At 36.3% G+C, this 26,756-nt stretch overlaps 1 protein-coding gene across 2 annotated transcripts in view; it reads right to left on the bottom strand.

The window, feature by feature from the left end:
* Nucleotides 1–26,756, bottom strand: part of LOC139979222 (thrombospondin type-1 domain-containing protein 4-like) — a 159,777-nt gene that overhangs the window by 95,629 nt on the left and 37,392 nt on the right. For both annotated transcript variants that reach the window (XM_071989980.1, XM_071989982.1), the window contains exon 3: nucleotides 2,881–2,991. In XM_071989980.1, coding sequence (XP_071846081.1) covers nucleotides 2,881–2,991 — 111 coding nt within the window. The remainder of the gene's footprint in view (nucleotides 1–2,880; nucleotides 2,992–26,756) is intronic.

Raw genomic sequence — 26,756 nt, 5'->3', positions numbered from 1 at the left:
TTAAATTAATTTATACTTTTTTGTTTGCAGTATCGTAACTTGTCCGGTACAAACGATGAGACCACCAATGGCCCGAAGGGAAGGTGGGGGGGGGGGGGTTGGCCAGCGAAGCGGCTAGTATCGATATTAAATGCTCAGTAAAAAAACCGAACGGGTCAACGTGCTCTTTGGACATATTGCTTATTCACCTACATATCCAGATGGGCTTCTTCGTTTCAGTATATACGGTGACAAAAGCCTTGACATTTTATTAAAAGTATTGGAGGACAAGTTTAAAAAATCAGATCATGTTAGGCATTTCCTTACATCGTGAATACTGTTCAGTACAGTTTTAAAGTATTCCCGATACCCAAAATGGGAAGTCAAATGAAATCCTGTCCACAACAGAGAAAACCTGAGAGTGCCATATCCTGTAGGGCGTCTAATGGTGCCAAAGAGATGCCAGGCTATACCTAAACTAAAACTATGGTTGGGCGTGGGTTATTATAGACCTTCTTTTGGTGGCCCACTTCTATTACTGCGATGAGCTCTGTTAATTGTTCCTTGCTACGCCAATGCCTTTTGTGAATTCCAGGAGAAACAATTGATGCATGGAAGTCAGCATAATAATCCCATAATCCATATACAGACGGGTTGACAGGGTTGAGGTAAGAAAAAAAAGAATCCTGTTTAAAAACTTTAGCCACGCAGAAGCACTCTTACAATCATACCTTGAAACAGTTCCAGCTAATAGCGAGTTATTGACTTCGAATGACCTTGTAGTTATTACTCCTTGAGGCCGGTTAGTTGGTTAATTGTCCAAAATTATTTTCGAATTTGACCATGAAAGTATCAAAAGTGTCACTGTATATTTTAGTCCTGGATGTTTGTGTTTCGTTACGTAAACCAAATATTGTTTGTTCTGCCCACTGACCGGTTTCTGTACTTCTGGAATCCCAGCTTGTAGTACAAATTGATAGACAGATAAAAAAAACATCAAAAGGAAATATGTAGATAAGAGAAAGTGCGTTGCTATTTCATTATATAGTTTGCCATCTTATTAGTATGAGCAAAAGTAGTATTGACCACTCGGTAGAGTATCAGTTTGGTCGATTCATACAAATATTAGTTTCCTAACCGGGTTTACGGATAATTATGGATAATTTATTTTGCCGACAGGCTTTTAATATTACCGACATAACACGAAATCTAAAAGTTATTTACATCGAAGACATGTTATAATTCGAGACTACAACAGTCATCAACAGTCAGTATTGTACCAGAGCAAGACATTTAATAAGGTGGGGTGCTAAACTAAGACGTCCAGTCGCTTTATTTGATGAAGGTACGGTCCTTAAAAACAACAGTTTGTGTTTGGCTACCATTTGATGGAATTTTACAAACCAACTGAGCTTTACTCAAAACAAAAAGAAGACACTCTCCTGTATTTTGGTCATCAAATGGTCATAAAATGAAAGTGTCAGTTCGATTTACGATATAACCTGTGATATACATGTGCTCTAACCGGTGCTATAACATGTACTATAACCTGTGCTATAACTGATGCTATAACCTGTGCTCTAGCCTGTGCTATAACCTGTGCTAAAACCTGTGCTATAACTGGTGCTAAAACCTGTGCTCTAGCCTGTGCTATAACCTGTGCTAAAACCTGTGCTATAACCTGTGCTATAACCTGTGCTCTAGCCTGTGCTAAAACCTGTGTTATAACCTGTGCTATAACCTGTGCTATAACTGGTGCTATAACCTGTGCTATAACATGTGCTATAACCTGTGCTATAACCTGTGCTCTAGCTGGTGCAATAACCTGTGCTATAACTGGTGCTATAACCTGTGCTATAACCTGTGTTATAACCTGTGCTATAACCTGTGCTATAACTGGTGCTATAACCTGTGCTTTAGCCTGTGCTATAACCTGTGCTGTAATCTGTGCTCTAGCCGGTGCAATAACCTGTGCTATAATCTGTGCTATAACCTGTGTATAACCTGTGCTAAAACCTGTGCTATAACCTGTGCTCATGTAGTATAACCATGTAGGGAGCCAACTGGGAGATAGCATCTTGGTATACTACGGTACTCAACTAGCTAACACTGTATTACAATTACAACTACACATATGTATAATGTACATCTTTCTGTAGTTATATATTACGCAATATTATACCAAACGTCAACTTAGTAGATCCAGTAAAATCACTGAATCAAACACACTACTCATGTAGTATTACCATACAGGGAGCCATATGAGAGATAACATATTGGTATACTACGGTACTCAGCTAGCTAACACTGTAGTATAACAATTATAACTATATGCATGTATATTGTAAAATATAACAGTTCGCAACCCTTTGTAATGATGATTTGCACAATAAAATTTTAAAATCACCTACAATAATGTACAATTCAATTTGTATTATACTATAAGTTCAAAAACATAAAAACCAAGAACTCAAGAAAAAGTCCAGTTGTGTTTTAAATCATGGGGTAAACAAATACATGGGGATGACGATCTATATATTTTATATTGAAGTAATGAACAGACGAAATGAAGGTAGACCTACATGTAGTCGTTCCATGAGATATTGTTCCTTTACGTACTACTGTACACATTCATTCAAACAAAGAACCACTTAAATTGCTGTATAAATATGAGACAAACTTTGTGACAGCATTTGCAAAAATATTCACCATTTGAGTCTGGTAGTTTTTAAAATACTCTCAAATAAAGACTGGTATTTTTCAGCTATGCATGGGTGATCACGCATTCATACCAATTCAAGTACAATAATGAAATACGTTTTCTACTATATATGGTGGAATTTGACACGGTTAGTACATCACTTTTATAAGATGTAAACCATTGTCAGTAGTAAAACTTACCTGAGTTCCAGATAACGCTGAAGTAGTACTTGGTAAGATAACGACAAAAATAGAAATTAAAACAGCTGCAATTAAGAATGATTTCTTCGTGGTCTTCACTTCCATGGTTCTCTGCGAGTAAAGATAAAGCACAAAAACAGGTCAAGTTCCTCCAAAATAATATGATATGAAGAAATTATCACTACCCCTTTTCTCTTTAATAATTCACGTTTAATGCTCAAAGATTCCAGATGGAGTGATGAGTCAGTGCTTAACAATCAAATGGTTGCTTGGAACACCGTTGGTTTAATATATACAAACTGTAATTGTCACCTGACCACTGATAGTTGCAAATATTATAATCCTGGAAATGTCGCGGAAGAACGCAATAATAATAGTTCCAAATGGCGATACTCAGTGAGATAGAGAGGGCGCTCAAAGGTTAATATGCTTAGCCAAACGGAAACGATGTTTCATTTTGGCGGACAGAAAATGCTTCTGAGAAATTCAGGGTCATCCGTCACGGAATAACGTCGGAATAATAGAAGGATACATTTGCTTTCCTTATATTTTATCGACGGGGAAAAATGTGGGCGAAAGAAATGTCTCTCTAACTTTAAGTCCAATTATTAATTTAATTAGTTAAAAAAGTACGTGATGAAATCTTTAAAGAATTTATTTTTTACACAAATACCCTTGAGACGCTTCAAGGATAAATTCATTAAATTATTTCTCAGTAATAAACAGTAAGTCAATAAAATTATGTTAGTACATCTACAAGTGTTTAATTAATAGTTTACTACCGTACCGTACCAAATGAACCTGACCCTATAATTCGATTTAAGTATTACTTGGGATTTTCTCTTATAGTCTACAACATAAAAGGGTGGATTTCTTTTGCCAGGTTTATCTTTTTCATCATTATCATTTAGGATACTTACTATGAAACTATTAAATATGGAAATAGCCAGAAGTACTTGTGACGTCACCTTTATACCCGACAATGAGTTTGACATGAAACGAAGAAAATCCTCCCGTGACATTTAAATATTCTCTGAATTTCTATGAATACAATGTCTTGCTTTGAGAAAAAATACTAATCAGCTATGAACATTATATTATCTTTGGTTTCCTTTTTATCTTAGTTCTCAATCTCAATGTTATATTTATCCAATTAAAGTATAGGGGCAAGTCTGTCCATAACCATAAACATTACTAATCTTACTAGCCTATATAAAAGAGATTCAAGCTTCTGAAGTTGTTATTTCTTTGAGTTGTGGGCCGTACTGGGGTCTAGTGTCATTTTGGAAGAATGTAAGGTGTGAGGAGTGGGGAGTGAGAGGGGTAGTAGGTTGGGTGGAGCTGGGTAAACAATCAAAACATTTATCACAACATAAATAGAGAAATATCAGAATGAATACTGTTCAATTTACTAGTCGTTTGTTCAAGTGTCTGGAATTAAATTTCTTTGTTTGTATATACATTGGTACCTAGTCGGATATCACTGATCCAATAATACACGACCTCATTACACTGCTATGAACTAGCAGGTGTATTTGGCGTCCCATAGCAGGAAACATAAACGATTCCAGTAAAACTAATGAAAATAACAGATTAGCAACATGCTGATAAACACGACCTCACGTGACCTGGCTAAAGACATAATGCTCTATTTATTTTAATATACTGAATCGCCTACGCGATGCTCTTTTGTTTTAATAACGTGTATTCATTTGTGTACTACACACGGTCACAGTATGAATCTACAGATAACGTATATTGGTGTAATTCCAACTGTTTTAAAATATACCGGCGGCGCCTACAGAACTTCAAGAAAATGAGACCACTGGAGTTCATTGTTCGCGTGAGCATTGTCACAAAACTACAGCGACACGACACAACCGATACTGTACCCTGTTATCTCATATCCTTTGTTAAATGTCAAACACCACATTGACACCAACGATACAGTTTGCAAAGGCTATACAATCTGAGATTAGACACCAAATAACATAACATGTATTTCAGAAAGTACCATAACGACACTAACAATATGAGAACCGTCTGAAAGCAAACGGCTGATGACGAATACGATTGCACATGCGCAGAAAGAAGTGGAAGTTGCTACTAGCAAGAAAGGTTCACATGTTCCTTCCGTTTCACGAGATTGACGAATCACTTCTTATACATAAAGTTTGACGACACACAAGTTGATTGCCATTTATATTCGTGAAGATGTAACGTCAACAAGACGTCAAACGAGTCAGTCACTATAAAGCAGCTTTCTGGCTGGTGGCAATCTTCCCCAGAAATACCGAATATTACTAAACATATCAGATTGTTTCACCAAGTGAACGTGAACACGCACCAAGTGAACGTGAACACGCCACTTACTCCGTTATTGGTTATTGCATTACGTGGCGCATTCACTTTTGTCATTTTAGTACATCACATGCAAAATGTTATTGGTCATTTTCAAAAATAAGCAAAATGGAGAAATTCTTCAGTACTTGAAAAAACACATAGAGTAATTTTTATTGCATTTAGTATAAAGTGGTACCGAAAATGTGTCAAGATCAACTTGGAAGGCTGTCGTAATTAACATGGGCTTGTGCCTGTATTTATTTAATTGGCCTTAAGTGGAACTAAGTCACGCGCTGGTGCAGTTTGCATTATGGAGGGATATATTAGTAACGAATTAGGAATGGCGGGGAGGAAAGATTTGTTTTCTATCGGAAACAACCTTATTTCTTATTGTGGAATGACAAACGTAGATGACAACTCAGTCAGTATTTATCATACTGTGAACAATTTACATTACAAACTAATTCTCGCCTGAGGGATCATTACCCGTAATGGTGTCAATTACAATATTAATCTACAACATTTAATTACAACATTAAACCAGATTTATGAAATAGAACTAACAAACTTTTGTTTTGCGTTTAATAGTGGAAGAAGTCTATCCATGTTTCCATCATGTATGTGTATAGTAAAGGGTAGCTCGCGATCGTGCACGAGTCAGCATCTGCTACACAGTACAGGCTCTACGTACACGGGCATACATGAGCAACACGGGGTTCCTTATCTGAGAATACACTATAATGACTAAATAATTGTAATCGCCACAAGACTTCATGTAATCATCTGTTTGGCCAAGAGCCAGCTAATGTTTGTCATGCTTACATTATAGAGTTAATGTCTTGCCAATCATCATATAGTATCGCGTAATTGCAGATGACTTAGAAAATGGTTCCATGTTATCACGAATATCTGACGTCATACCGGTAACCTCGAGAAACGAGTGGATTTTCACATTTGAGGCGAGGTTTGTCCCAACTTTGCGTGATGTGTAAATAGGGAATAATAATTTCTTACCTCCCAGGTGGGAGAAGTAATGACAGCAGTATATTGGACATTTCCTCAATTAATATCATTGCCAAAATCAAAATGTATAAGACAGTGGATTTTATTATTTTATTTAGTATTATATTTTTTTGAAGAAAATATCCGCATCGTTAATTTCTCCGTTATAAATTCATTGTAATGCAGCAATCAATATGTCTAAGGCCATGCATATTCATGTTTACATCACAGCTGGAAATAAATGTTTTGAGAATCCTCTTCAAATCTGGAGTGTAATTCATTGGTTACAATAATGTCAGACAAAATGAAGAAACATGTCCCCTTGCATGATATGCAAATCATGGAACTTGCTTTAAGATTACCTGTCGGTTTTAATTATCATTGTAATTAGTTTAATTGAAGAAAATCGTGTCAACTTGACAGCGTTTTCCGTCGCACGGGAAACGAAGCATGGGTCGCTCTTATTGCGTGGTAGCCATCTTGGCAGCTAACAACGGCTAATTTATAATAACTTTATGGGATTATATATCGCCAGTGAGTTAATTCAAAATCGTGTAAATTTATTAATCAAAGGGGGCCTCATGAATTTTTACTTATGCCAGGAACCTTAGGCATTCGAATAGCAGGTAAAAGGTCATCCATATTGACCCGGCTAGATATTAGCGTCTTAACATTACGTTGCAGAAGTTTCAAAAGTAACTTATTTCCGGTTCTTACTCAGAGTTCCCGTGTCTTAGCAAATGAGGGGTGTGGAATTACACCAACAATTTACTTAATAAGTGAATAATTCCCCCCAAATGTCGAATTTATCAATTAACTTGTTAGCAAATTGTAGCACAAAATTCTTGCATATAACCGAATGAGCAATTTGGCTAAATAATGACAAAACGATTACTTGAATCAATGTATTCTGTAGTACACTGTTGAATCGTATAATCAATGTATTCTTTAGTACACTGTTGAATCGTATACACTAACCAAGGCTTCGTAACTTATCAAGTTTTTCAAAAATTGTGTAAATACAATATATGTTTTTGATCAATGCGAACCACAGCGAAATACAAAGAAAAGGTTATAAAATGTATACGTAAATGCATTGCGTATGATATAATTTTGTTTTGGACAACTTAGTGTATTAAATTTATGAAATGTATACGATTGATCACAAACGCTGATCGAGGGATACAATGAACATTTGTTAAACAAAGAAAAAAGTTGAAATTGAAAAAGCACTTGAGCAGTATAGGCCAATTAGTAATTAGTAATTGTTTTCTAAATAAATAATAAAGCATATATGATTCTAACAAGTAATTAGTTGGACACTATATTTTTTCTCTCGGGTCCTTGATGGAGACCTGAGTGTCCCTCCTGACCCCTTTTTGAAAGATATGGTGTTGATGGAGTTCCATTGTATTGGATGAAATCATACTTAGCAAACCGTACCCAATGTGTTATTGTGGATCAAAATCTGTCACAGGAAGTTACGCTTGCAACTGGAGTCCCACAAGGCTCAGTTCTGGGGCCGTTACTTTACACCTTGTATGTAGCTCCAGTGTATGATTTAATCATTTCAGCTAATATGCAAACTGTTATTTATGCTGATGACATTCAGTTATTCACATCTTTCCATCCTGATCATTGTTCCGATGCTATTCAAAAAATCCAAAACTGTATTGCAGATGTAAAATCATGGGCTATATCAAACAATCTTTTTATCAATGACTCAAAGACTGAAATCCTCCATGCTACCTCGCAATTTAAATCCACAACAATCAAACCTATTTCAGTCAAAATTGATCAGACTACCATCACTCCGTCCACGCACGTCAAAAGTCTAGGAGTTGTACTGGATCCCCATCTAAGCATGAAACAACAGGTCAATGCTGTTTGTAAATCATCATACAATGCCGTACGGAAGATCAGCCGGATACGGAAGTTTTTAACCAACGATATAACTACAAAACTTGTATGTTCCTTGATAATGCCCAGGCTTGACTACTGTAACTCCCTTTTATTTGGCCTTCCTGACTCTACACTGAAAAAACTTCAAACTGTTCAGAATTCTGCTGCCCGGTTAATATCATGTTCATCGCGTCATGATCACATATCTCCAGTGCTTCAATCACTCCATTGGCTTCCAGTAAAACAACGGTGAATTTATAAGCTCCTCCTCTTAACGTACAAATCACAACACTCCCTTGCCCCTGGTTACATTACAAATTTAATTCCTCAGTATCATCCTCAACGCCAACTTCGCTCGTCTACAAAGTGTCTTCTTGCCACCAGCCATACCCCAAACACAAAGTTTTATGGAGAAAGAGCCTTCATCTCTGCTGCACCTCATCTCTGGAACAATCTACCATCTTCAATTCGCAATGCACCATCGGTTGACTGTTTTAAGCGTCTCTTAAAAACTCATTTATTCCAAAATTTACAGTGATTTGACTTGCATATTTGTGTACTTGTTTAAGCGCTTTGAGGCCTTTGCATAAAGCGCTCTATAAATATTTGCTTATTATTATTTTTTCTACTAAACTAAACTAAAAACTAAACTAATATAAGCGCTTGATAGGTACATGAGCTCCTCAAGATTGCTTACATAATTAAGTGGAACATTATATTTAAAAGAAATTTTCAGTAAGGTAGAACCTACTTCAACAAAGTAACACTAGTGTGTATCTACGTGCGGGAGACACTATAGCTGCAAGCACAATACTTTCTGCGGTATATATGAACTTATAATATTGCCAGTTTTCTCACACATACTTATACATCGTACCATGAAAGCTAAGATATCTAAGTTATGGTCACAACCAGTTGGCTGCTAATGAACTAATCGTATATATATATATATATATATATATATATATATATATATATATATATATATATATATATATATATATATATATATATATATATATATATATATCACACGTATACGTATAGTCAGTAGTAGCAGAAAGTGCTCAATACCGTAGTAGAGCAATATTATCACATATAGACAAGATATACAATTTACACCATATTGCTACCCCGGTTTCACGCACGCATAGAGCGACGATCTGAAGAGAGACTGGCCTGAATATATATATATATATATATATATATATATATATATATATATATATATATATATCCCAATGTATTACAGACAATTTTGTGTCCCGGAAATTGAAAGTTGGGCCAAATTTCCTAATTTCCCAAACAGACAGATTTAGTGGTAGTGAACTAAAGCATCATGATGTTTTATGTGCACCAAATCTTTTCTTTCAAAGCAGGATAAGTGTGACGAATAGAAAAGTGGTAACTTTAACGTAAAATGTAGCTTTAATTCGTGGCGATCGTCTGTGCACTTAAGTGAGTAATTAAACGTTAAAGGCTTAATATGTATATTAGCCTGACCGACAAGTCCATTGGACTGTGATTACGAGGAAATGAAGCTGTAACCGTGGGAGTATTTTCTATTTAATTTCTTCCTACATTATATAATATCTATTATTTGACACCGTTTCTTTCTAGGCTATGATCTACATTGATATACTTCTCCTCAACAGAAAAACAAAAAAAAAATGGGAAAGAAAACAAATCCGATGATATTTTCCCCAAGAAAGTTTCTTGACTGGGAAGATTAACTATATTTGTTTATGCAACTCCCAACTCGGATGCGTTCATCGGTGTCGTTAAATTATTGAATTAACTTGCATAACTTCCACCTGTCTGTGTCTGAGTAATTTACCTAAATTCTGCTGGTAAAGTTTAGCTGTGGAAGGGTGGACACGTCCGATAATGGAGCCACCACCCCCGAAGTGGTAACCCAATAACCTCAATCATGTGAAATTATTTTACAAGACTTTTCGTTTTTCCGATTAAAATCAACACGCAACGTGCCACTACTTCTTCCTTCGTCACAGGCTCACAGCTTATAACCGACAGTACCATTGTTAACTCCACATCGAGTCTATGGAATGCCGTTTTGACACAATAAAACTGATAATAGAGTATATTGCAGTCCAAAATGTACCAATCAAATTAAAATATGACTTCCTCAAGTATTTATTCCAAAATGACAATTTGGTGTCTGACAGCTACGGCGGGGGCGGAACGGGGGGTGCCATTGAGTTGGGAAACAATACAATACTAACTTGAACTTGTGACACCGAATGCACAAAAGGTTCCATTTTGACGGAACGTTTTGAGAAGGTTTTTCGCTTTGCTTTCTCCAATGAAAGTCAGATGAATCAAAGCCCTCCGAAGTTACCCTTCCTTTCATATTGAAACCCCCTCCACCACCTCTGGTGTTAGACCAACGACAGAAGGTGTTATTCTGATTTCATTCATGAGAAGAATGGTACTCACAGAAGTTCCGATAATAATTAAATGAGTCCTGTATATGTACGCCTATGTATCCTTGCCACAACTACAACAATTATTATGCAACTTTGATTCATCGCAATTATAAACAACCGTCAAATTTAAAGTCATCATTATACCGGTGCTGTTGCCGAGTGGATAAAGGCGATGGTATATTTGAAGCAATGAGGCTTAGCAATCGGGAGGTTCCGGCCGGGTCATAGTAAGGTGGGTATCTCATCAAAGAGTAATCTACGGTTTTCCCATCTGAAATGACTTTCTAAAACTGAAAAGATTTGAAATTTGAGTTAGTTAAAATGTTGAGTTGGAAGCCACCCGACGTGAAAGTTGTAGTTCATAAGCCCTTGTGGGCTTCTCCCACATTCGTGGTCGCTTAAGTGCCTGATTATTATTATTTTTTTGTTAGTATAAAATCTCCATTATAATCCCCTATACTCAAGGATTTTAAGGTCATACCAGAGAAACGGCAGCTACCTTTATTATCATATATAGATCCTTCTCCTGGTCAGGATTTTGCTTGAGACCTTGATCTGTTGAAGTTGTCCTTCACAGAAGCACCAGACAGGTGGTACACATGGAGCTTCAATCATGCATTTCCCTGCACTGATCATATCCAGACATAGGGGGTTCATGTCCATCAAAACAAATTGACATGTGAAACTGTTGGTATCTTTATTTCTGCGTGTTTAGGCAACATTCTCCAAATATGTGCTACTCTTGATCGATACTGAAATCTAATAATGTTAACATCTTTTGATCCACTATTTCCATGTGATTGTTTACTTAAATGCAAACATGTCTGAACAATGAAACCCAATGAAAAGTCTTTATTACCTGTAACTTGAATTTCTGTATATGAAACAATTAGAAGGGTCTCTCACTTAAATTATTGGTAACCTTGTTTTGACTAACATTCAAGTATAGTTTTTTTTTTGGCAGGCAAAGCCAAACAACGTTTTGTACGGTGGTCGTTTATCCTACAAGATGAATTTTGGATTAATTAATAAATGACTACGATCATGAAATGAATTCATTTTGGTAGAATGTACAATTAATTTATTGCAAACTATATTCACCCACATTATTGCACTACTTTAAACTATATCTGATTGCCCTTCACAACCACGTACTCAAATTTTACACCCGAAGTTAAACTTGAGTAATATTTCGTACAAAGTTTATTTGGATAAATTTAAACCCTTCAATGGGTAATCCTTCTATGGATGGCCTTGCTATTAATAACACCGGAGATTTTTATATAAGTATACTAAAGGAACAACACTTTGTCATTTAGATACTTTTATCTAAGACAATGGACTCACATCAAACTTCTAACAGGAAACAGTCCGCGAGTTACTCTTTATTTGTCATTTCTGGTCTCTGTCTACGCTACTTTTACATCTGCTTATGTCATCAACTAAATCCATTCACAGGGGGTAACAGAGCAATTGAAACTCCCCTTTGAGCTAACGAATGGAAATTCGGAGAATATTGATCAGACGGCTGATGTGCGCAATGACGTCATCACTAACAAAATAGTTTACTTCGATTAGTTTGATTTTTAGCCTCAATATCAACGGTTACAATAATTTCAGTAAGTTCTCCATAATTCCGGTGAATTCTTTAATTTAATCGTTGATTTGATTTTGTTGGCCTTTTTCATAAATGTTGCTATTTTATCACGTCATCGTCACGTCACACTGACCTGATTACAAACTGATTACAACATTTGCTGGAATTTGTTTTGATGAAACTGATGGTGTTCGTATTTTTTTTTGGTAAACGAAACACTAATAGAAGCCTAACAGAAGAACGTGCCATCGTTGTCTGGCGGTATCATAATTATATGTTAGTATAAACATACTCTGTTATGTTAAGGTTCATTTTGAGTTGTCACTTTCGCTACAATCTGGAGCATCATACCCGACCTTTGGTAAGGCTTAAAAACAAACATTTTTCCATGAACTTAGGAAATTACGTCATAATCGAGGTAAGCATAACAACTATATTTTGCGTTTTTTTTTTTTTACAATCAAGTAGTACTCCAGTATGTACGTACATATATGGAAGGTAGATAATATTGCTATCAAGTGATAAGGTTCAGCATTACATGAATGCACAATTTTTAGATGAGAAGATATATTCGAAAAGCTTCCAGTCAGAAAAATGTATAAGTGAAACGTACAAGTTCATGAGAACATGGTCACGAAAAACCCAAACGGCTGTTGTAATTCTGCGAAAGCGTTTTCCAAATATTTTCAACTCAAATAGGTAAGTATATGTTAGGCTATCTATCTATCAATATATATATATATATATATATATATATATATATATATATATATATATATATAGCATCTACGACGATATTATTCCCCACAAAATTTCTTTACATGATGACAAACATATTTGAGTGTGAAGAAACGAATGAACAAAAAACGAACAAACAATAAATGTCTGCAAGTTCACAATATATATATATATATATATATATATATATATATATATATATATATATATACATATATATATATATATATTTATGTTGATACTAGTTGAGACTAGTGGAACACTAGTAGTTGTAACTTGGAGTTTCTAGTGGAACACTAGTAGTCGTAACTCGGAGTTTTCACGCGTTCATAGCGATCGTCAGTCAACTAGTATCAACATATATTCCGCTCTGTCCACTGGACATAGAGCACTCTGCGCCAAGATAGACGCCAACCAACCAACTCTATATATATATATATATATATATATATATATATATATATATATATATATATATATATATATATATATATATATATATATATATATATATATATATATATATATATATGGAGATAGCATCTACGACGATATTATTCTCCACAAACTTTCTTTACATGATGACAAACATATTTGAGTGTGAAGAAACGAATGAACAAAAACGAACAAACAATAAATGTCTGCAAGTTCACAATATGTATGTTGAAAGACTTACGCAAGTTTTGATAGGTCATGTCTGACTAACATAAAACTGTGCAATGGAGTGAATATGTAGGAAGTCTAAGCAAAATAATGGTAAAATATTAACCTATAAATGCATAGAGCATAACAAATGGTTTACGGATGGAAGCAGACATTCACAGTTCGTTAAGAATTTACTCTAGTTCTGGAATGATGTATTGGAACTGCCAGTGTTTTTTCGGTCAAGTACAAATGCCCGATTTGACCTCTGATTATAACAACAAGAGCTATGTTAATCAGTAATACGGAAACTAAGTCAAATTTAAATGGCCATCGTATTGAAAATGGTATTGTAACGCTTGACGTCTCCAAGCAACAAAACACTGGAGAATAATCTAAACAAATTATGTTTTAAAAACACCCGTGATAGAATTTACATTTAGCTCAAACAATTAGCTCATAGAAGACACTGCGTGCCCGAGAGACCAACATACGAAAGGTCGATGCATATGTACCGTCATGACACACGTGATAGTACCAACATACTATTTTAGGTGATATTGATCATAGTTGTGACTTGACGTCATTCCCCAATCCCAGAAGATGTTTTTTATTAACTTACTAGTCTACTTTTGTTTCAAATAAATGAAGCAGTTGTAAACGGCAACCCAAAAATCAAATTTAAAAATTAATTTGCTACTTACATGAGATTAATAATAATAAAAGGAGAAACTGTTTAAGCTAACAGAAAATATGAACATTAGAATCAACTTCATTACTTACTCCGTATTTAACCATTATCTATTAAAAATGTCTATGTTTACCTAACTTGATGAATTGCTTTCTCATTTTGGATAACTCTGGGTAGGTTTGTTAAAACATGTTAAACAATCACAAAAAGCTGCTTAAATGCCGCTCTTTATGCGTGTTCGCCTATTTCCCGTCAACTTTCACCCTTTTATAAATCTTCTTGGTTTAGCTTGTACACGTATACACTCGCTGCAGTCATTAATGATTCTATTCGTTCAGAACAATTCCATGCAAACAATGGTCGAATGGAATTATTAAACTCTTTACTTGGACGAACTAATAATGGAACGGCTTCAGTTCATTTGATGACATAAACAGACCGTATACCTCACCCGATGTATACGGGTCAACCGTTGGCGTTCAAATTTAACCGTTACAGATAAACTGATCACCCGATGTATACGGGTCAACTGATCTATGACATGTAAGGAGGGCATTGGGTGAATTATGGTCATCATTTCATTTACTCTGTTGTTACCAGATTTATTTACCTAATTTACAACTTAACACTACATCTTCGTAAAGCAACATTATACGAGGATGTTGAATTGAAGTACATTTAGTGGAGCAGTTAGCTTCAAGCCATCAGAAGATTCCTGCCAGTTGAACATAGATCACATTGAGCGGGTAAAGCTCCTTAGGTTCTCTATCCTCCATTTGTTTCCACATCTGAACTTAAAACCTGGGGCATGCAGTATCATGATCGTTGGCAATACAAGCTTATTTGATAACATGATATAGCTATGAAATCCAACGTTATGAATATAACACTTATCTAGGTTAAACTCTATTTTCTTGTTGAAATGCTGGAAAATAATAAATATAAAGAGAAAGTATGGAGAAGAAGATAAAGAAGAAGTAAACACATAATCGAGACCCTTTGCAGCGTCATGAGAAGTAAAGAATTAATTCAAGACAAATGTTGATGTTTTGACTAGCAAAGAGTTGAAAACTGTGTATGTATCGGTGATAAAACATCCTCCACTCCGGGAAATGTACGAATCGGCATGAATGTTCAAGAATGTCGACACTACTCTCTACATAATGCAGTTTAAGAATGGTTCTAGAGCTTATAGAATTACTCGATACTAGATTGCAATTTAAAGGTCGTTGGCAAGAAAACTATTATTCACATAAAGATGAAAATGACAGAAAAAATATGGTATTTTTGGCATGTAATTAAGATTATACAGAAACGTTTCTGGGAGATAAAATCTGCAGAATTGAAAGAAAGGGGTAATAACTTACGACTTGACTTTCATTTGCTCAAACGACAATAAAGGAGCACATATCAAATTGATCAATTTCAACTATTTCGGCAGCACACGTCAGGTACGCTTAGGAAATCTATCAGAAACTGTAGAATCAACACAAATAGCTGTTTAAACCACAGTCGTTAATGTATAAAAAACATGCAGTTTCAGAAAGATGACAGGAAGTGATAAAATAATATCAATAATATTAAATTCAAATCAAAATATGAAAAGGAAAATAAACCGCAAACAGTTGCAGCGATAAGAAAGAACTTTTCACTGACTAACCGCGAAAAAAATACGCCTGAATAAGATTTTCGCAATCGTTAATGACTACATGTTTTACTGATATTTGACTATAACACGCATATGCCCTAGATTTATATATCAAATAATTTTTGAATGATTTCGTTTGTTGGAAGCTGAACGCGCTTCTTTCATTGACCTATAGAGGTTTCATGATTGTTACATTTATTATTGCTTATATGAATGTTTATATATTATATTCATCATCATCATATATAAGGTCACAATTTAGCAACTGCACATGATAGTTTATAACTGAGTTGCTTTTGAAATTTGACTCTGCCGAGTCTGTTGTATTGGAACACCGGATTTCTTTCCTACATAGCATACACTGAGAATTTGCTGCTGTGTTTTACAGGATATTGCACAAATGGATGGCAAAAGGGGAATCTAGGGGAGATGAATAGCCAGTCTGGAGGTAGACATGTTGCAGATTGTGTTTTAGTGTGCCATTAATGTAAGGTGCACATACTGCCATATCGGAATAATAGAAACTATCATAAAGAGACACTGCAAAGTCGACTCTAAAATAAACCGAAGTAGGATTGTTTCTATGTTTACTTAAACCACATTTTTGCTTCCATAACTTTAATTTATATGTTAATAAGATCCGGTTCACAAATGAAATCACCTCCCTTTTTCACACCCCCCCCCCACTTCCCCAGTGCATTCGTCCAAAGAGGTGGAGTGTTTAGCCCTACATGGAAGAGCCTATGGACCGTACTATTAAACCCCTCCCATTGTCCCCTGTGTCCCTGTGCAATAAAGTGTCGCATGCTTGAAGTAAGGACCGGGATTACTTGGAGTAGGGGACATCCGTTTCGAGAATGTTTCGACAATGCTGCAACAATCTATCTTGTATTTATACATTTGAGGTGACGTAGGCAATATTTAGCCTGTTACTATTCGCTGATTGTTAGACCTCTTATCGCATCCCACACACCACACACACCCGCGTCTCACAATATAGTTTGAATACAGGATATCTCCTTATTTGCACTCCCTCTAACCATGGAGCATTTATAGCTCCATGCTCTAACGTTGCTCCAAACTGTCGTAAAATGTCCGTTATATGTACGTCATAGGTCATTGGACAATCTATGTTAATCCAATCAAAACCATCATTTCTCGTCTTTCGTGAGATATAGAAGTAATATAGAAAGGAAATCCATCATTAAAGTCTATATGTTTGCTGATTTAGCGCGAGAATAACTTTTCTTGCTGGACTTATCAAATATATACATATATTCAGGCGCACAGCACTCGGACACGGTAAACGTTGTGTTAATGCTCATAAATTGAAAACCCTTTCACACTATGGTTAAAACATGTGTTATAGGAGACCTGTTATTGCCATATTTACATCGCTTGCGGTTAAGTAATACATTTAACATGGTCGTTAATGACATCCGTATTGTAGCAATGTCTGCTAACGTTACAAATAACACGAAATGCTGCACGCTCGACAGCACCAGAAACGGTATGTGTTTAAGGAACTTTCTGTGTACAAAAAACATTCATACACAACTACTAAAAGTATCAATCGGAGTCACCATACGATCTTTTTCAAGTCTCAGAGATTGTAAACAGTTTGATTTTGTGATAGAGAGGTGCAAACCCAGGTTTTACTTGACGCCCTCGCTCCCTCCACCGCCCCATTTCCTAAGTAAACAATAAAGTATTGAGCAGTATGCCATTATACTATTGTCTCTACATATCATTGGAAGAGCATACATGTTCCACAGTAACGAGCGGTTGCCAGTCATATACCGTGCAATAGCGTGTTTATGATCAATCAATACCCAAGGTATCGTTACTTTCACATATAACCCCCATGTAGGTCGCGGTACGTCAAACAAATGAAAACAAGTAAACAGGTACATTATACAGAACATAAACATCGTATGTTTTCCTGGGATATAGGCCAGATTGGTAATATGCGGTAAAATGTATACATATAGACAGACAAAGTTAGCAGGACAATGCTCCCTTACTTTCCAAAGAATTTCAACACTTTTTTATGAAATAATGAATCGATATATGTTGTAATACATTTCAAATACGGAAAGCATAACAAACACCTATTTTAACGTGGTGGTTATATTGCTATTGGGCAAAGGACCTGCGTTCTAGGGATTGTAGGTTCGAATCATAACACTTAACCTCAATTGCGTCTCTTCTCACAGCCGTATAAATAGGGACATACGAGGTAACTTGTATATATAGTTGGGTGTGCTTGTTCCCCTGAAGAGGAAATGTAGATGTGTCGCACTTTAGTACCCCGCAAGAGACTGGCTGAATTTCGGCATTCGGTAGTGAGTGTCTGTGACAAGTTACCAATTGCAATGGTCAGGGCTTCATTTGCTTTGAAATCGCGTGGGGAGGCCTTGTCTTTACTACAATTTTGAAAATCTTCAACTTTTCTCAATAAAAAAACGAAGTGATGTGCCTGTGTATATGCAACCTGCAAGAGTTGTTAACGGTCCACAACATGTGAAATTTATTATGTCCAGTCGTCCTTTAACATTTTAATATTTTTAACGGGATTGTACTAACCCGAGAGTTCTTATGGGAAGGTTATTAGACATACTTGGGTGAACACTTGATTAACCTTCTAGATTAAGACAGAATAGAATGTCTGTGTCTGTTATACGAGCAATAATTTAAAATTCTCACGTAGCAGAATCATCACTGCAAATTGATATATTTTTTACCGAGGCAGTCGTGTAAGTATGCCGACTACACTACAGTATGATATAGAGATAATCAAGTGTACTCACAGTTTGAATTAACTGACAGTTATGGACCGTGTGAATTGTTCAACAATGTCATCTCACCAGGTGGTCAGATCAGGACATGTCATAATAAGTGATACGCTTGGCGCCTACCGTAATAAGGTCTCGAAGATGAAAAGGTTAAAATATCTGCCAATTTGATATTGACAGAAAAAGATCGATTTCTTAAGAAGAAATTACTCTAATTATTACTTAATAACGAAAGGGAGTAATATCGTATATTATGTGATCACAGAGATAACAATATTACCAATAATAAAAGAAATGAACAAAATCCAATAAAATTGATGGAACGTATCACATATCCAGATGTTTGCATGGGTTTTGCCTTGCAAGCTGTCACATTTCAAAGGAGGAACCAAAGGTAAATTATTTTTGCACCTAAATTGTAGTTCGTTTTCGGTTCAATCCAGGAATATATATCTATTCTTCCATGTACTAATCGTTTACCACCTTGTTCCAGTGCGCGATATAGGCGTAAAGCATTAATAAGAGGGTGCTCTGAAATATCGCTTTGTTCATGATTCGTGAACATATCCACATACATTGGGGTGGGATAAATGGGGTGGAGATGGGGGAGGGGGGTTGGGTGGGGTGGGTGTATATTGAGGTAGTGATTACAGGAAGGTTACATTAAGTAAACATAAAATGAATAACGTAGGTTGAGATTTCAACTTGTTTCTTTAAAGCGCGTATATTCACGTTGATTTCTGCTGATTGGCTACCTAGATAGCCACATAGTGTTAGCTTCATATCACGAACTATGACCATGTATATCACGTGGTGTCAAAGAAGTTCGTCTTTTTGTCGGTCGAACGTAAGACATATTCCTACTCAGAGTAACTGTAGGACTATACAAATGCGATGTGCCATGGAAATATCTGATATGAATCTTGAGAGAATCCCGATGTGTTACATTAATGTATGCATATGGACTGGCTATTCCTCATTATAAAATAAAGATGATATTTTTAATCTATGGAATGTAGGAGTCTAAAACACGGGATAAAGTTAGTGAAAATGGTAATATAGCAGAGAGACTATGCTTGAAATATTCCTGTAACTTGTATTGTTGAGAACGAAGAAGCCAATAATTGAAGGAGATTTGAGTACTTTCGATTGCATAGAATACAGGAAAGAGTTAAGTCGGAAACATATGTTGACTTCATCATGGAACCATATTAACATGTGTTTATCCTTCCTCACCAATCCGTATGAGATATCCTTTATGAATGACCTGCCGGCTGGGGTCAACCACTTTATTCTTCTATATATTCATGAATATACAATCACAAGATAATGTTTCATTCACAATGTTAAAACAACTCATTAATGTTGTTAGAAATGTCTGGCCATCTTTCAGATATCCCTTCTTATTTGTTTGCTATAATGTTTTCTAACATTTCTTCGCATGAGTTTTCTGCTTATGTTAGTCCAATATGAAAAGTCATCAAAGAAGAATGTTGAAATGCATGATTGTTTATTTATGAAAACAATGAAACATCTAGTCTAACAACGAGAACCTTGCACCTGTAAGGGCGGAAGTCAAGTATAACAGGTCATGTAACTTCGCATTACAAAATCGTGGGAAACGTGCAGTTTATATTCGCAATACTTCTGAGGTTAATGACGTCACCAAATTAATTTCTGCCAAGGACGTTTCAAAGCGATGTACTATTGTACCTATAGAGAAATTGCATCCTGGAAGAGAACTGTATAAAGATAAAGTAAACAGTATACGTAAACAGTGGCGTGCACAGAACTTCAAAGGTAATGGGAGGGGATGCACACTAAACACCCTAAAGGTACACCAGTAGTAGTGGTCCAATTCTTTCCTGGCTGCATGCAAACATTCCGAACGTAGCCCCTCCCCTCCCCTCCCCCTCCCCTCCCCACACACAGCTCCCCCTCCTTGCCATCGTCACTGGTACAGCAACAACAGTATTGGACAGATACTCCAGGTATTTAAAACCGACCTTTAACGAGTCCCTTTAATTAAAAGATCGAGTCCAGCAGTGATTGCCAGTAATTTTCCTGGCACAAGTCTAGTCGTTGACTTGAATCATAGACTCTTCACTTTTCCTCCCCCTTTTGTATAGTTTCATGGTCTTTTTTTCTTATCATAGGGGTGCTTGTGAATGGTTCTACAAAAGTGTAAGTCAAGTTAGGAAGTTGACAAAACGTGACCATGTCTAAGAGGTAAAAGGAATATCAAAACATAAAGTTGTAGATTCATTTCAAGTTTCTAAAGTACCTTATATGTTGTTGGCAATATATCTCTTGGGAAGTTGTAAAACTAGAATACTCGTCTCCGTAATGACAAGAACAGATTCGGAAGAATGCGAAGAACATTTAGAAGATCATATTTCAGTGGTTTATCAAAATTTTCGACAGACATTAAGACGGATGTTAATCGGAAACGAACAACTGTCAACGAAAGGAAAAGAATATCTTATTAATATAGGCATTCTCATAATTACCCTAACATACACGACCGCCTAAACGCCAATCACTTTACATAGGACATAAGGTCATTTTCTTTCGGTACATACAGACCAGTGTAGGAAAGTCAAGCAAAATGTTGCATTTCAATAATTATGTATAACTGGTCACTTTGAGTAATCCGACTTCTCTCGTTTAACAATACAGCTAAAGTCAATGTGTAATGTTCATTATAGACTTACTTTATATAGCATGAAGCACATCGTTTTATTCAAAAAGTTATACTGCCAGCTGTTGTTACCAGTTTTACCTGCTTGTAGATAATTTCGTCAAAACCGTCGGATACGGTAACTTTCCGATTTCTTAGACGTTTACACTTGCAGGGCCGGAGGCAAACACAATATACGGGGAAAAGTTACCGGAAACACCGGTGCACTGACATTAATTTCACCGTAATTAGTTTCATCGCGTAGTGTTGATAAAATTATTAAGTTCACTGATAGCAATCCACAGCCAGGTAAATGCTCAATATAAATACAAGTCAGAAAAGTTTAGTGATATCAGTGAGTATGAAACCTTTTTGCGTATTCCACAGACGGCAGTGTTTGAAAAGTGTTTGAAGAAATGTTTGTTGTTGACGACCAAAGTCTATATCTATATTTCCAACACATGCACAAAAAAACTGAAAATAAATGTCATCAAGTCAACCACAAGAAAGCAGCATCATGTTGCATATTTTTTTCAAGATTCGATTGTAACTTAAAACCAGTTTAAAACCGAAAATACCCTGAGCTTCAGTCATGTGCCCATGTAGGTGCACAATCACATTGAACATTATAATTATCATTTGTAATGTTTGTAAATTGTTGAAGAAAACAAAATGCTTTTAACAGATTGCTTGTAGACACTCATGTCACGTACTTGTTGTTTCCTGTATTGACAAGTGAAAAGAAAGACAGAACAGTTCACCGCAAGTAAACGATGTCATTTCAAGAGACTCTGTTTTAGGTCGGGTTTAACCTCAAAACACTCTGAGCATCAATCGGCTATCAATATAGGTCCACAGTCACATTGAAATTTGATCGGTGGAGCTCTTCACATTTGATCTCTCATGTTTGGAGAGTCACGGAAGAAAACCAATTTCATTAACAACTTTCTTGTTGGCAATAAACTGAAGATTATTTGGTGTAAATATCCTCTAATAGGATGTCGTATAAGTGGATGATGACAATCTTATCAGCAACAGCTGCCGTAAAGTTAGACCTCCAAAGCCAATTAAATGTTTCGTCTGTTTAATTAAATGTTTCGTCTGTTTAATTAAAACAGCATGGAAGCGTCTAAATATATATGTTGCTTATCTAGTCGTAATATCATGAAATAGATCCAATGTGAATATGTGATCATGTGATCATGACGAACGTTTGTTAAGTCGAATGTATTAGAACGAGTCCATTGGAATGGATATAGATACTACGCATTGTATTCTGCTATATGTTTCTATATATAGTTGAATACAAGATACATTATATCGCAACACAACCGGATTATTAATTTTACTCCTTCCATCTACGCTGATCGGAACGTCTACTTATTCTTAATTTAACGCCTTCCAGCTACGCTGATCGGAACGTCTATACTGGTTATTAATTTAACGCCTTCCACCTACGCTGATCGGAACGTCCACTGATTCTTAATTTAACGCCTTCCAGCTACGCTGATCGGAACGTCTATACTGGTTCTTAATTTAACGCCTTCCACCTACGCTGATCGGAATGTCTACTGTCTCTTAATTTAACGCCTTCCACCCCACGCTGAACCGAACGTCTATACTGGTTCTTAATTTAACGCCTTCCACCTACGCTGATCGGAACGTCTACTGTCTCTTAATTTAACGCCTTCCACCCTACGCTGATCGGAACGTCTATACTGGTTCTTAATTTAACGCCTTCCACCTACGCTGATCGGAATGTCTACTGTCTCTTAATTTAACGCCTTCCAGCTACGCTGATCGGAACGTCTATACTGGTTATTATTTTAACGCCTTCCACCTACGCTGATCGGAATGTCTACTGTCTCTTAATTTAACGCCTTCCACCCCACGCTGAACCGAACGTCTATACTGGTTCTTAATTTAACGCCTTCCACCTACGATGATCGGAATGTCTACTGTCTCTTAATTTAACGCCTTCCACCCCACGCTGAACCGAACGTCTATACTGGTTCTTAATTTAACGCCTTCCAGCTACGCTGATCGGAACGTCTACTGTCTCTTAATTTAACGCCTTCCACCCTACGCTGATCGGAACGTCTATACTGGTTCTTAATTTAACGCCTTCCACCTACGCTGATCGGAATGTCTACTGTCTCTTAATTTAACGCCTTCCAGCTACGCTGATCGGAACGTCTATACTGGTTCTTAATTTAACGCCTTCCACCTACGCTGATCGGAATGTCTACTGTCTCCTAATTTAACGCCTTCCACCTACGCTGATCGCAATGTCTACTGTCTCTTAATTTAACGCCTTCCACCCTACGCTGATCGGAACGTCTATACTGGTTCTTAATTTAACGCCTTCCACCTACGCTGATCGGAAGGTCTACTGGTTCTTTAATTTAATGCCTTCCACCCTACGCTGATCGGAACGTCTACTGGTTCTTTAATTTAATGCCTTCCACCTACGCTGATCGGAAAGTCTACTGTAATAGGGACAGTCCATCGATGTTAATCCTTATGGGAGCACTCTCACTTGCTGTCACGATAAATTCTTTCTGGCGATGTCTTGGAAATTATTAAAATTTTCAACAAAAAGTCAAATTTGGTCACAAACCAGAATAGCTATACGCTATCGTTCATTCGTGGTATATTCTACGGTATGATAATCTGTGATTGCATGAACTATATAGTATAACAATGAAACAACAAAAGAATTACTGACTGGGACCCGCCGTATTATAAATTACAATAAATGACAATACTTAAAGACCAAGACGCGGTGATGCAGACTAGTTTACTTAACGTGAATATATGAAAGAGACTCGAGCCAGTATAATCGATGGAAATAATTATTATTTTTATCGATGTAACACGAATTAATAAAATACATATATATTATATATATAACGGAAAACACCGTGATGCACGGAAACATTTTTCGCGACCGAGACGTAAGCTTGAAATCATATATACCCACACAGAGCCACTCCGTATCACTGAGAGCGGGATTGAGGGGTTGGGGAGGGTGGGGGTGGAGGATCGTTCAAGTATTGCACATGGACAGTACTATATAGGCCTATGCTGTGACAAATAAATCTTAGGAAGTTCAGATGCATGACCAATGATAATCGATGAAGATGTTCAAGTTTCCCCCATCCATATCTTATCCCTCCCTACCCCTCTCCTTAAAAGGGTGATATCCATGGGGGTATGATGCTTCTATAGACATTCACTGTGACCAATTTATATTTACGGTGACTGCTGTCTAGTACGAATGATACAATTTACAACAAAGCCCAAAGTGCTGGTTACAAATGGCTTGGAACCTATCATCTAGTTCTATATATATATTATAGCGGAACACTAGTAGTTGTTACTCAGTTTCACGCGTGGAGCGATCATCAGACAATGTGTATGTGTATATATATATATATATATATATATATATATATATATAATATATATATAGGCTATATATATATATATATACGATTTTCATATATTTATATATATATATATATATATATATATATATATTACACAATTAGTAATTCCCTTAAACTTGAAGCCATCGGACAAAGATCAACGAACCGGGTTCAACACGTTTGTTGTTAAACTTATACATTTGTAATGAAATTTGCTTGGTATCCTGCTAAGAATTCACAAGTGTCAAGGGTGGTGAAGATTAACTTTTAAGAACGCTCTACTTACAACATACCAATAGGTGTTCAAATGGTTACCTGTATTTGACACTCAATGTCAACTTAAAAGAACAAATGAACTCTAAGACACTCAACTATATATACCAAAGTGTTTCACGTGGTACATTTCCTAGTACATTAAAAAACGGGCTTAAGTACGCAGTTTGCACTTTCAATGACTAAATGTAGCGACAAAGAGTGGTAATTAAAATACTTACGAATACAAACTAGAAATAACACAAGGAAGTTTAACCTTTTTCTGTCGATTTTGTTATTGTTGTGGTGGCTTGTTCTAATAATACACTTCAGTGATGAAGGTTTAATATCATGGTGAGTGCCTTTGATTTAGTAATATTACCGCTAAATATCACCTGCACGTGACTTAGTCCTGTAGTAAAGCTTCTTTTTGTTATAAGCTCTGAATATATGGAAAAAGGTTAGCTGCGGTTAAAAACCGAGGACATTTATAGGTGGATCGTCTTTAACGTGCCTATCACCGTGCGTCAACAAATCCAATGAATAACAATGGTTTAAATACATTTTAGAGGCAGTTTGCGTTTAATTTGCCATCACCTGTTGGAATTTTATCGATAGTTTAAAAGATAATCCAGAGCAAAATATCTTTTGACTGTTGATATGGGAACATATATATTTTAAGAACCCTGGTGAAATTCGAATGCAAAAAAACTTGACACTTGACACTTTCGGCCAATGTCGCCTATAGTACTGTTGTCTACCCGACCAGCAATCTACATAACTGTGGTCATAATCCGATTTGCTTACGACTATACTTATCGCTATCAAACGGACATGATTTGAAAGTCTGTATTATGAGTCGCAGTTTGAGTGCTAGATCACCTTGTTAAGAAATATCCGTTCTATTTTTCTGGAATCGACTCGTGGTACCCGACTTGACGTAGCACCGTCACTAGTACACGGATTGTCTCTATTTATGGGAACTGGGGTTGAGGTTGATCATTCTTGATCTCCGTCATTATCACACGGATTGTCTCTATTTATGGGGACTGGGGTTGAGGGTTGATCATTCTTGATCATATGTTAGCTGCCTTCCCTAATAAAGTCCAATTGACAAGTAAAGTATTTGGTACCGGTATTACCTTTCAGAAGTGCTGTGCACAGCAGTTTGTTTCAAGAAATTTCGCTGAATCGGTATCTATGCAAGATGACTTTCCAATTCTCCCTGTTGAGTATCTCTCTCGTATTTCGAGAAATTGATATAATTCAGTGAATTGCGTCAAACAGATATAACCAATTGATTATGACAGAATCAACCGCTCGGATGACTGCGCAAAGACGTGTAGAAATTAACGGCACCCGCTAGTTAATCAGTTATCCCCGTAGGACATGAAGGTCGTACGTCGGACAAAAGAAGAAGCAAACTTGACGAGAGAAATCAGATTATCACGATGTACTGTAACTTAGTAAATTGCTTAACCTCAAGTTACCTGTTCACACGTGTCTCAACTGTCCTTACATATACTTACATGTAATTTACTCCACTTCAATGAATCATGTCATGAAATAAATAATTCTTCAGCTTCTTCCTTTTCGTTTTTTTTTTCAACATCGGCTCTGTTTGGCTGATATGCATGAGCTGTGAAAATTCTTTACAAACCGAATTTATTTTTGCAGTAGAGGATTGTAGAATTCACTAGTTTGTATA

Source organism: Apostichopus japonicus, chromosome 13 (assembly GCF_037975245.1).
Source record: "Apostichopus japonicus isolate 1M-3 chromosome 13, ASM3797524v1, whole genome shotgun sequence".
Taxonomy (NCBI): Eukaryota; Metazoa; Echinodermata; class Holothuroidea; order Aspidochirotida; family Stichopodidae; genus Apostichopus; species Apostichopus japonicus.
This window is presented reverse-complemented; position numbering and strand designations above follow the sequence as displayed.